Source organism: Seriola aureovittata, chromosome 9, assembly GCF_021018895.1.
Source record: "Seriola aureovittata isolate HTS-2021-v1 ecotype China chromosome 9, ASM2101889v1, whole genome shotgun sequence".
Classification (NCBI taxonomy): domain Eukaryota; kingdom Metazoa; phylum Chordata; class Actinopteri; order Carangiformes; family Carangidae; genus Seriola; species Seriola aureovittata.
The window spans coordinates 22573969-22587057 of record NC_079372.1 but is presented as its reverse complement, the minus strand read 5'-3'; the positions used below and the strand labels follow the sequence as shown (position 1 = coordinate 22587057).

General features: G+C 40.3%; 1 protein-coding gene across 2 annotated transcripts; it reads right to left on the bottom strand.

Annotated features, from left to right (window-relative positions):
• Positions 1–109: 109 nt before the first annotated feature.
• On the bottom strand, positions 110–12404 carry stk38a (serine/threonine kinase 38a). Of its 2 annotated transcripts, none has more exons than XM_056384741.1 (14): positions 12332–12404; positions 9497–9634; positions 8764–8815; positions 7970–8092; positions 7383–7466; positions 6637–6760; positions 6295–6449; positions 5855–5966; positions 5607–5668; positions 4671–4788; positions 4460–4583; positions 4201–4296; positions 3441–3535; positions 110–3331 (listed from the first exon to the last, which is right to left on the bottom strand). In XM_056384741.1, exons 2-14 carry the CDS (start codon positions 9625–9627, stop codon positions 3195–3197), a joined length of 1413 nt encoding a protein of 470 aa, XP_056240716.1. In that variant the 5' UTR covers positions 9628–9634; positions 12332–12404; the 3' UTR covers positions 110–3194. The 2 variants fall into 2 exon arrangements, with proteins under 2 accessions (XP_056240716.1, XP_056240717.1); XM_056384742.1 differs by having other exon boundaries at positions 5864–5966.
• Positions 12405–13089: the final 685 nt, after the last annotated feature.

Below are 13089 nucleotides of genomic sequence, written 5' to 3'. Positions count from 1 at the left end.
CCATCCTCAGACCCGAGTGCTGCAGGACCAGCATCCTCTAGGGGGCAGATCGCCTCAATCCTGATGTAGACACTAAGACATCGGCCATTCAAAAAGACATAACGCAGTACACAGTAAGTGCAGAGTAATTCATTGTCAAATAGCAAAAAACAATACAACAGCCACACGCTACAAAGAGAACAGTGGTTTAAATAATGCACACACACCTTCCCAGAAACCCCCTCACCTCTGACTTTGTCACATGTGGTGTGTGATGACACAAACACACACACACCACACAAATCTGAGCATTATCTGTAGAAAACAACATACAGACCTTCAAGCAGTTCAACATTGCATTGTTGTTACTGAGCATGATTACAATCCCGCACACACACACACACACACACACACACACACACACGCACGCACGCACGCACGCGCGCACACACACACACACACACACCAAGCATCATCATCAATAAAACCACTCCACGTGCTCTATTGCTTTACACTGACTCATCTGCTGCTCGGTAGAAACATGCGGCGCCGGAGCAACAATAGACAGTTTGTTTAAAAAATTGACCCCTCCGTAGAAAAAAGCTCCACCGTGTGCTTTTACTAAAACGTGTTACAATGTGCTGAGCTTCATCTACACACTACCTGAATACACTGAGTTTTATATGACAGACAAACTGAGAAAACACCTTCAGACTGAACTGTGAAGTATGGAAGCCCATTCCTACCAGAAAAACAGAAAATTAAAAGTAGGATATGACAAACCAAACTTTTTAAAGTCACAATCATAAAATATCTTTAAGTAATCCTTTTAAAGTCAACATCTTAAATTAATATAAATCCTAAAATATGATCCGAATCAAAGTTTTCAGTTAGAAAAAATTTTGATAAGCAAAAAGAACTTGCCAATTCAAAATTTATATTTTGACATAAAATTAAAATTTTGAAATTTACAAATTTAAAGTTATGACAATTTTATTTTAAAATGTGATATTTCGGTAAAAAAAAATCCACAATAAACCTAAATTATGTCAAAATCATGATGCAAATCAAAAATTTGTGTGTCAAACCTATGAGAGTATGTCAAAATAAATCTTAATAAAATAAATCAAAACTGACTTGTCATTAATTTTCAACTTAAACAAGTTAAATTTAGACCAACAAGGCAAATTTACCATACAAGACAAAATTTCGACAAAGTCTAAATTTATTTAAAATGTATTATGCCAATATTGTAATAATAAATATCAGAACTTTGACATCTGATCTTTTACTGTTCCAATCTTTTTTTTCCAGGGGAAATAGGCTTCCATAGTTACACGTCATGTGTCAGGGCAAAGATAAGAAACAAAAGGTTCAGGCTACATTCACACAAACAGCATTTTGGAATTATTGTGGCAAAAAAACTTTTTTCTCTGTGACTCCATAAATCTTCATTTACATTCATTTTAAATGACAGCATTTTGGATATTGTGTTCACTGGAAATAGTTTAGCCCTGTGCTTCCATACTGGATCACACTGCCGCACCGTGGAGTTAATCTTCATGATGCCGAGTGTCTCTAAGAAGTAAATAAAACAAACACACACCCACACAGAGTGACAACCTGACAAAAGCAATGCTAAAAGCTGGAATCAACTTCAAACATCTTGACCTCAGGAATGAACCGCCACACTGTTGCACATAACACACACACAGAAAAAACAGAAAGCTCTCATAAGTTTTTCAACCAAATTAATCCAATGTGTTGTGAATGCAGCAGGTGATGGTTTAAACAAGAAACTGCAACAGAACTGAAACGAAGGCCGGGGGCAGAGTTTTACGTCTCTGTCCATCATGTTTGTTATCAACTATTATTTACCCCCACGAGGCTCCATATGTCCAAGATCTCATTCACTCAAAATAATATTTAAACAACTCAGCTGCCACCAATCTTCCCCCGTTCCTCTTGGTAAGTCAACACCAGACTAAATATTTTTTATCAGGAACAATTTTCTACACCAGGTTCCCAGTTTTTCAGCTGGAACAAGCTAATCAGCCCAGCCCTCAACACAACAGTGAGAGACTGATAACAATATATATATATATATATATATATATATATATACACACATATATATGTGTATATATATACATACAGAGACACATACACACTCACATACACACACACACACACACACACTACTGGTCACCCTGCTTAGACAGCTGCTGAGTCTACAAGAATTGCATTAGTTTAAGTAAGAATGGGAAGATGTGTTACATGTTTGTGGAGAAATGGTGGCTTCAGTTTTAATTACCACCATCCCCCCACGTGTGGACACAAGTTCTCTTTTCCAGTCTAATAAAAACACCCAATCCAAACACAAACAGCTGGAGGCCGGCCCAAACATCACATAAGGTGCTAAAGGTAACTGAACATAAATGGGTCATTGCGAAAATGTAACAAGACTCTTGTGTTTGTTCCACAAAAAGCATCATTCTCATATATTCACGCCTTTCAACGACCGAATCTGCTAATTTCAGTCCATAAAAGGACAACTGTAATATACAAAATGAGACGTGACGGAGAGATCAAGCAGAAACAAGCAGAAACATTCAGCTCACAGTCTTTGGTTAGGTCATCTGAAGAAGCCAGCAGCAATTTAGAGAAGCCTCATAGTGAGCTCTTTTAGGAAAAGACAAGAAACATTTGGACAGAATCCCTGAAGAGCACCTGATTCACTTCAAGTGACGACTTAATGCAAAGTTTGAGTTGATAAGTCAACATGAAACGGTGAAAAGAGCGGTTGTCCTGGGTTAGAGGGAGAGGAACCCTGGGTAGGTCCAACAGACTGGTGCTGGTTTGTAGAGAGGGAATGTAAATGATGCTGGTATCAGGAGTGAAGACGTCCCACTGTGGAGAATCACAACCACTTTAATCCCAGTTCAGTTCTGAAGTAGAAAGGTACCCTCGGAAGCGTCAGAGAAAGTGAAGACCTGCAGAAGTGAAGGCAGCAGTTCCTATGGTGAAAAGCAACGGATGAAAAATTGAGCCCCTTTATTATTTGCAACGTCCTGAGTGACAAGAATCCTCATCAGTCAGGTAACAGAGAACAAGCAGCGTTCTCCGTTCAGGGCTGAAGTTCTTCAGACAGCAGGGTTTTGGACGACTCGTTCAGGTTTCATGGTGCTGTTGCATAAAAGCCAGTCTGAAGGTGCTCATCTCTTCCCTGACTTCATGTAGGACGGTATCGCTCCTCGGGCGGTCAGGCCTTCGAAGCGTTTGTAGGTGTAGTTGATGAAGACCCAGTCCTTGTTCTTCAGGTCGGCCTCGGTGTGGTTGGACACCTGGGTGGCTAGAGGAGGAGGAAGCGGAGGAGGAGGAGAAGAGGAAGAGGGGTTCTTAAGCATTTCACAGCAGAGGCACAAAACATGAAAGGAGTTAATCAAAGACAGGTGGGGTACCTGCTGGTGTGAGGATATCTGAATCAGGGAACTCATCAAAGTTGGAGGTGTCGTCGATGCTTTTAATCTCTATGGGAATGGCAGCAGGTCTCTCCCTGGACAACAGATCAGTGACGTTAGACAAAAGACTCAGATCAATCGCAAAGTGAAATTGTGCATTTGATTAAAGACAAAACGGATGTCGACGACCAAAGGTTAAATACCCTGTACACGATGGAGGAAATGCAGCTGACGCTTAAACAACTTTCAAGTATCAGGGAGATCATTTGACAGCCTTTAAAGAACTGTTGAGCACTTTCAAATGTAAGTTCTCTTTCTCTTGAATGTATTCTTTAGAAATACATACAAATCAATTAACATGTTCAAACATGTAAATACATCAACTAACATTTTGCTGAACTTCAAAGTCACTGTTTATCCCAATTTAAGTTATTCTAACATGAACAGAAAAGATGTAGTTGAAGCATATTTCATCATAGAAATATTCTATCGCTATATAAAGAAACTTACATGAGAAATTTAAAAAACAGCAGTTGTTGGTACTAATTATTTGACAAACCCTATATATCCAGCAATGCTCGTAATCAATTAGCAAGATGGTGGCCACACACACCCCCACCCCCACACACACCCCCACCCACACACCCACACCCACACACACACACACACACACACACGCCAATCAGACCAAGGCTGAATTTCAAATATCTCCATGTAATAACATTGATGTCTTTAATATGAGCATGTTACCAGTCTGTACCTGATATGGTCATAGTCCACCCCCTCAAAGAAGGGGTTAGACTTGATCTCCTCCACGCCTACAGCCCCGATCCTGTGCTCCTCCTCACAGCAGAACCTGATCACAACATGTGTTCACTTAATATCATTCACACACAGCAGCTCAACACAAACCATCTTAGATGTTATGAGCTAACTTTGACATGTTCAAAACAAATCAACTGATTTCAGTGACTGACTAGCTGCTGCATCCACTACATGTGAGAGTGATGTGTTCCTGCCTGAGGATGAGGTCTTTGGCCTTCTCTGAGATTGGAACTTCTGGAGGGAAGGTGAGCGTCTCTCGCCAGTTCATCACCTTCCTGTACGTCTCCTGAGGCGTCTCTGAGCAGAAGGGAGGGTAACCTGCAGGAAGCAAAGATCAGCCATCATTCACACCACCACATCTGGTCTGGTCTGGTCTAAAGCCCCATCATGTCTCTGAGTCATTACCTATCAGCATCTCATACATGATGACACCCAGGCTCCACCAGTCACAGAGTTTGTTGTATCCATTCTGCATGAAGACCTCTGGAGCGATGTAGTCCGGGGTTCCCACCGTGGAGAAGGCCTGACAGGGAGGGGGGTGAGGGGGAACACCACAAAGATAATCAGAGGCTGTTCGCTTTCAAGTGACTAGAATGTGATTTAGGACATTTTTGTCACCTATGCTGAATGAATGTGGAGTAAGTCTCTGTGCCTTTTAGCACCATTGGTAAATAATATTTAAGCAATACTTTTTGCTTCAGACTGTCAGTGTTGCACATTTAGTGATGAAACTTTAATGTAACCGAGATATTTAAATTTTGAGGTTTTTTTTTTTTTTTTAATTCAAGTTGTATAAATACTTTGCACTTATTGCCGTGTTTCGCATTTACAGAGGCTGACTGATGAATAAGGAAAACAACACTGGGGCACCTTGTCTCTTCATTTGAACTGTTGCTAATATGATCAGCTTTGGTACTGATGCCAAAATTGTACTTTTTTAACAACATGACTGAGAAATAAACTTGTTACGCTACAAGAGTGTTTTCATTTAACAAAATAAAAAAACAAGAATTAAATAAAATACAGTCTAATACAGGAACCACAGGATCTGATGAAAGTCAAAAAGATGATGAATCTGACATTTGGTGCCACGTTTGTGCAACAGACACATTTGAGTCCATATAAAAAAAAGTATTGAGTTGTAATAATTAGCTGATTTATTGCATCATTTCTTTTTGGGAAAAAACCTGTGAAGGTAAAAACATGTAATAATGAAACTTTAAATTGTGTTTTCTTTATTCATATGTTCCATAGATGAACTTCGTAAAAGGAGGATAAAAATCCAGCTCTTATCAAATGCGACCGAAATACTGTTAATGTGTTACATTTGGTCAGACCTACCAGCTGCCTCCTGTTCCTCTTCCAGGTCTCTGCTTTCCTCTTGGAGTTCATATTCTGGAAAGCTGTGGAGGTGGGACAGCCCAGGATTAAAACACGCTACGCTGAATCTCAACCAGTATAAAACAGTATGTGAATATAAAAATGACAGACTGGTGTTTTCGTGAAATTAATCATAAAATGTGAATAAATGTGAGTGGCTGACATTGCATGCAAGCTACAGTTGAAATAAATGAAAAGGGTTGCCTGACTTTGCTTACTGAGGTCACTGGGCAGGCTGTGGTTCAGGTTTTTGTAGAACTCAGTTCGGTGAGCCCTCTTCAGCCCAGTGCACAGACCAAAGTCTGACAGCTTTACATGACCCTGGAAACACGAAAACACACTATTATAACTACCTACAGTTTTCTTTCTGGTACTTAGCCTTCCTTTATTGATAAAAATGGGGTGGTCAAAATAAAAGATACAAGCTTTAAAACTATGGCTGGAATCTGATGGAATCAATTCAGCACAAAATTTTAGTACAATTTTAGCACAGAGGAATGAAGTTGACATGATAGAACAATTTAAAATAATTTTCATATAAAGTTAAGACAAGTACACTCATGGTTAGAAACTGTTCTATAATTAGTCTAATAAAAGCTGAAAGTGGTCAGAATCACTGTGATGGAGTAGGTTTATGAACATGACTCACCCTGGAGTCCAGTAGCAGGTTGTCTGGTTTGATGTCCCGGTGGATGAAGCCCAGCTGGTGGATGGAGTCGATGGCCAGCACCGTCTCTGCGATGTAAAACTGAGTGGCCTCTTCTGTCAGAGTGTCCTTCTTCATCAGCAGGGTCATCATGTCACCTGCAGCACAACAGCAGAGACCACAGTCAGAGCTGAAAATACAAAACATTCCTACTCCCTTTCTTGAAGATTATGCAACTTTTTTGGAAGTGGTGCCAGAGCGCCTGATAAGCCAAAGGCTATCTGGCTGCCCATGATGTGTTCTCGTCTCCTCTGAGTATTGTGCTGTATGGTTAGAGGGTCATACCTCCAGGCAGGAACTCCATGATGAGGTAGAGGTTCATCTTATCCTGGAAGCTGTAGAACATTTTAACCACCCACAGGCTGTCTGCCTCCACCAGAATATCCCGCTCAGCACGGATATGACCAACCTAACAGACAGAGACGCACAACACACAAAGATGTTCAAAGATGTTCAAAGATGCCCAACACAGGCAACAGCAGCATTCCAGTGTTCAGCAGTCCAGAAACAGCTATCATGGCTAACAGCACAGGCAAAATTAAAATCTTGTCTTCTGTTATTTATGCAAAATGTTGCATGGAATAATGCAGCACACTTTTTTGTGAAAAAACTAGTATATATGTTTTTGCCATGTGTATAATACATGTCAGGTGAGCACTGGTTGTACAAAGTGTATGATGAGAACTGTCCTTTATCCTTGTTCTGCTTGATCCTGTCCTTGATGCTCCCCATCATCAACAGACAAACTAAAAGTTCATTTTCTTTTCAAAGCTTACCAAAACAAAATTCGATGAATCTCATATAAATGTTACTGTGGTTTTATACATTCAAATGTTTTCATTCTCTTCTTGTTATTGTGCATTTCTGACAATTGTGTTTTTGTTTTATTGATATAGTGTGATTTTAATAATTGTTTTATTTGTTGTTTTTGTGTGTGAGCTCAAGGAAGACTAGCGGCCACTGTGTGGAAGCTGACGGCGATCCAAATAAAGAAATAAAGAAAGTCCAGTGTGTGTATTCTGCCGCCTCACCTGTTCTTTCTCCAGCATGTCAGCTTTGCGGAGGATCTTCATGGCATACACATGACCAGTGTCTTTCTTCTGCACCAGACGAACCTGGAGGAAAGAACAACACAGTTCATACAACCTGACAGAGGGTTGATCTGAAATAGCTCTGAAATACAGTCGCGGTGGATTCAGGTACAAATATCTGAAGGAGCAGGCAGAGAGGCGGGGCTATGGCTCTGTGCTCTCATTTAAAATATTACGTCTTCAGACTTGTGACACATGTACATGTTTACTTACTGTCAAAAGGCCACCGACACTTTCAATTGACAGAAGATCATTTATCTTAATCACTGGATGATTAACTATGAGAAATACTGTGAAAACAATTCAGCTATAATAACACTGACACCATCTTGCTAACTTATTAAAAGTGAGTTTTTCGTGTGTTACAGTATTTTGTCCACTGTGATAAAACAGGTTGCAGTTTTCTGAGGGTGGGTCGATTATCAAAATGACATACCACAATGTTTTCTTGAAATGAAAACCTGTACTCTTGGGATCACACCTGCACACAGGTCTAATGTTTCAAGTTGAATGTAAAAGGTCTTCACCTCTCCAAAAGCTCCTCGGCCAATCACCTTCAAGGACTCAAAGTCCTCCAGACCCAGTCGAGTCCGTTTCAGACGCAGAAACTCTGTCTCTTTCCTTGCATGCTGAGAACGCCGGATACGTTTCTGCAGAGCACAAACCCCACATTTTAAAACATACTTGCTACTTAACGTCACGCATTACTGTATATTTTCAGACCACTAGCTGAGATTCACTACTTTACAGTCTCTTATAGCTTGCAGTTTAACCCCAAAAAACAGATAGAATTGAAGGAATACAACTACTGTTTTCACTGTACAGAAATATTTTCAGAAAACTTAAAATCTCAGATCCAAATAAATGAGTACAGTCGAACATCCTTGCAGATATGTTATTGTCTCTGGGAATTTTTTCCCCCAATTCTCAGGCTACTTCCTGGCTGTGTTTTGCCCCAAATAAACTTCAAAGAGTTATACTCCATTATGTGCATCAGACTCTCAAAGAAAAAGATGGATTAAATGGGTTGAGGGATGAGTGATAATATTCAAATCTATCTACCAACTACTTGCTAAATAGAAAAGAATCCAAGAGTTCTTTCACATCTGTACAGTGGGCAACACTGGATCAAACACTTGTGAGGACAATCATTATAAAAGTTTACTCTTCAAATCAAAGAAAATAAACATCAAGCTAAATCTATCTAAAAATCTGACCAACACTGTGACAGAACTGAAAACCTCAGTCCCTGTGAGTGAATTCTCCCATACTGCAACAGGGTATGGTGGGAAAACACTGCAGATGTGTATTTGTCACTCACCTCTTCATCAGCCAAGCCCTCCTGATCCATCACTTTCTCCAGCTTCTGCTGTCTGAAAAGGCAAATTGACTTTAAGCATTATCTTACAGCCACAGAACAGTGTATGCATATCTCATAATGTCAGTTACATTGGCAATAATCATAAAAGGCACTGACACACTTGAGTGATGTAATAAAAACAAAACAAAATAAGCAAATCAGCAGCGACTCCAGGGTCCAGCCCTTTTGCAACAACAGGAAGGAACATCAGCAAGTTTAATTCTGTTTAAAGGAGTGAGGCCTCACAGGGCCTGCAGCATTTCTCAATAGCATCTTCGTGAGTGATGAGCAAATATATGATAGGGCACACCCACTTGCACCAATCAAGGACAAGTCATTAATGAGTTTTTATTCAAAACTAAATAGAAATAAAAAATATAAAAGCCAACCTCCAAAATAATCACAACAGTGATGAATATACACTGATGTAACTTGCCACAGCAGGAAGTAGTCTTCCCTCAACTAAACTCACATAAACCACATCTTCTCACACCCACACATGAAAAAATATGTTTATTTGAATGTGTGTGTGGCAGAAGAAGCAATTATTTCTCAGTTCAGTGTCAGTATGAATTACATGTTTAATCAGGAATTAAAACCTCAAAGTCATCAACATATCAGCGCAAAGTGCTGCAAAAACGTAGCCAGTCAAAAAGTCCATGAGTAAGCCTGACACCTGTGAATGTTTTGTTACCTCATCTCTCTTTCCTCATGCTGAGCGATGAGGTTGCTGTAGAAGTTCTCCAGGGTCACTTTGGCCATGGTGACCCGCTCCTTAGTGTGGTTACTCATGGAGGAGCACGAGCTTTGGCCGGTCATCGCCATGCTTTACCTGAAAATACAGAAAAAAACCCACATAAAAAAACAAAATAATGTGAGTGGAGAACATTGTACAACACGCCCGTTGCTACACACCACTGGATATTCATATCCAATCAGACTGCTCCATCCAAAAGGTAGGATGGGATAATGGAGGCCTATAGGAAGCAGCAAAGTAGACCGCAAAGTCTATTAAATTGTACCTTGTTGTTATGCTAAGATCAAATGTTACAGTATTGAGCTGACCTCACAAAAAATGGATATGTAATATGTAATAAAATGATGGGTAGCTCAAAGAAAGAGGAAGGAAAGCTGCTGGCTCTGCTGCCTGAGCCGAGCGATGTTGATTAACATTGTGACAGAGCAGTTATGAAGAAACGATGAGGAAATCTGATTTGTGCAAGCAATGATGGTAGAGTCCTTCTGTGACATGGATGGGGTTTTGAGGCAAGATGAGCTCAATTATGTCTAGACTTAAACTCTGCAATCAGGGTTGACAATGGTTAAACAGAAAAAACGAGAAAATTAAAAACTATTGTACCGCAGGTGCATTTGTATCTGCAGCCTGTGTAGTTAAAGAGATAAAAGATTATTTAGACTGGTGCCCTATAAGCTTTGCTTTCACTATGCAATAATTTTGCGGGAAAATGAAGGCTCCATTTACAGCACAATGGAAATGCACCTGCCACTGCACAACAAACACACGCGGAGGATAGTCCTTTTGTTTTCCCTCTTTTCCCCAGGTAGCAAAAATAACAGTCAGTTGAACAACTGAAGTAACTGTGGAAACTCCACCCAGCCAAAGAAACACAGCCTCATTGTTGAAGGAAGCAAAGAAGGCGAAGAGATAGAGTGACAGAAATGGAGATAAAACAAGAGTACACCTCGATGTGGCTATCACTCGATGTGGAGAGAGCCATGCTCGGACTGGGACAGAAATTCAGCCCTGGACTTGTGTACTGGAACCGACTTTATTGATTTTTCTTACTGTCCGCTTGTACACTGATGCTGCAGCCCACCAGGCTTTGTTCTGTTTATCCATGTGGCCAGTCCCACTAGTGCAGAGCTCTGGGACTTGAGACAGCTCCAAACCGACATTCAGTTGGCATTATTTCTACTAGATCACTAAGTAACAAAACCTGCCAACTTATTAATACCTTGCAGCGTTTTACTCTGCCTTTATCATAGCACTTGGGTTTTTAAGGTCAAGTTGGGATTCTTCCATTTACTTCATGCTTCAGTCAGTACCCAGGCTGAAACAAATGATCATTGTGCATTTGATAATCTAAAAAAAAATACATGTTGGTGGTACCTTCTATAAAATGACCAGTGGTGAAACATACTGTATTCTTCTTCGTCACAGTGTGGCCAACATTAACACCACTTTTAAATTTCTAGTTGTAAATCAACTTTTGCAAACATGTAAACAAGTTTGTACATGTGTAGAAAAGCTTTGTATTTGTTTTTTTACACCTTAATCTTAAACTAGACAAACTGGACAAACCTCTGCCACAGGTCCTAAAAGGTGTAGCATAGATTTGCATACATGCACAACACATTGAATGTTTACCACAATATTCTACAGCACCATCAAACCTGGGTCACGGAGGAGCCCACTGACTGGACCCTGCTTTGTCATTGCATTATCCAATCAGATTCAGGTGTAAAAACAGGGTCAAAATTTGTACTTGTAATTTCAGTGTCACACAGTGTGGGAACTTGAGAGTTTTACACTTTACATCTTAGCTACTTTCCATGATGACAGTCACCAGTACTACCCTGTGACAGCGAGGTCGGCCTTTCCTTTCCAAAGTCTGTGGTGGTACTCCAGACGTTTTTTTGCAGTAGTTAATTGTTTTTATAATGATACACAACGGTTCAGACCACCCTGAAACTAAGCAGGTAAATTAACGCTACACTTGTACTTAATTTAAGCAATCATCATCGCGTCATTCTCCGTACGTAAAATAAACAAGATACATAGTGTTTGCGGCTATTTAGAAAACGTGAGTGATTGAGTATTTCTGGTTTTGGTCAGCTGTTGTCAAAAACTGACTAACCCGGTCAGTTTCAACAACACGTAGTCCTAAAAGTTGTTCGTTTCGGTTGCAACGTAGCCATCCTTGACATAAATTTCCTACAGAGCAAATGATTGTGAATAGATTATAATCAAACTCAATACTTAGTGTATTTTAACGTAATCTTGGTTTAGTTATACTTATAATGATAAGTTTGTATAGTTTCCGTTAACCTATGGCCTCAAAAACAAAAACTTTAACCCGCTAACATTAGTTAGCTTGCTAGTTAGCTATTAAAGTTCCTGGGTGTGTAAAGTCAGCAGATAAAGTATGAATAACACCGGAAGCGTCATTCAAAATAAAACTGCCCCGTTTTAGGAAACACCATCTCATTATCTGTTCGAGACAATGAATTTTATTTTGAAAGCCTTCAACGGAAAATCTCCATTTCCATTTTCACGAACTTGATAACCCGAAGTTACCCGAAGCAAACAGCGAAGAGAAAGTTAGCTAGTCAACGTTAGCCACTTATCTGCTAAAATGCCTTGAGTCGTTTGTTTCGAAATCCAACAGTATACGACAGAGTACATTGACAATTAAATTATTAGGATGATTATCTTAAGAAAACGTCTGACATGCTGTCTTTTCTCTGTTCTATACTGCATGTCTGTAGTTGGTCTTTGTTCGCTTACCTTGGTCGAAGGTGCGGTGTCTGCCGTCTCTTCCTCTGCGTTACCGATAGTTGCGTCACAATCAATTAGAACTCACCACGACACCCAGTGGCCAAACTTCGAGGTTTTCTTCTTCTTGAGTTTCCGGCGGATTAGATTGCTCGCGGCACATTGCTGCCTCTCACTGCCTGTGTGATCAGATTGCAGTTCGGAGTGACTACATAAGTATAATCCTGTTGCGGCGATGTGATGCAAGGACTGCTTTAAAAGCTGATTGTTCGTTCTCAGTGGGATTGAGCAAGATCTTCATTGTAATAGCCTTTGTGCCTAGGCCTGATGCTGCAGCATGAAGCCTTTCTCTTTGTTTCATGTAACATTTGCATTCCTCGAGTAGGTGTTTCAGTTTGTTGTTTCTTGCACGGTCCACACACCTCATCTTCATGCTTGCCAATCTTTGCCAAGTCCCATGCCAGTCCACAGTGCCCCAGCCTCGGTCTTGTCATAACTACAGTTTGTCTTCTCTCTCCCTAAATAACAATGTTCTCTGTTTACATGGCTCTGTACAGCAAAGTGATGATGACACTTTTCATTTTACCACTCTTTCAGCCACAGAGCTGTTGCTTCTTTGTACTGGGCTCCTATCTTGCATTGTCACCAGGACCAAGGCCAAATCTGAACATATGGCTGCACGACTTGGCTTCACCTCCTCAATCTACTGTAATGCCCAAATTATAGCTCAGTGATTCTTGAGAACTGGGACAAAACCTTATTTTTTGGGG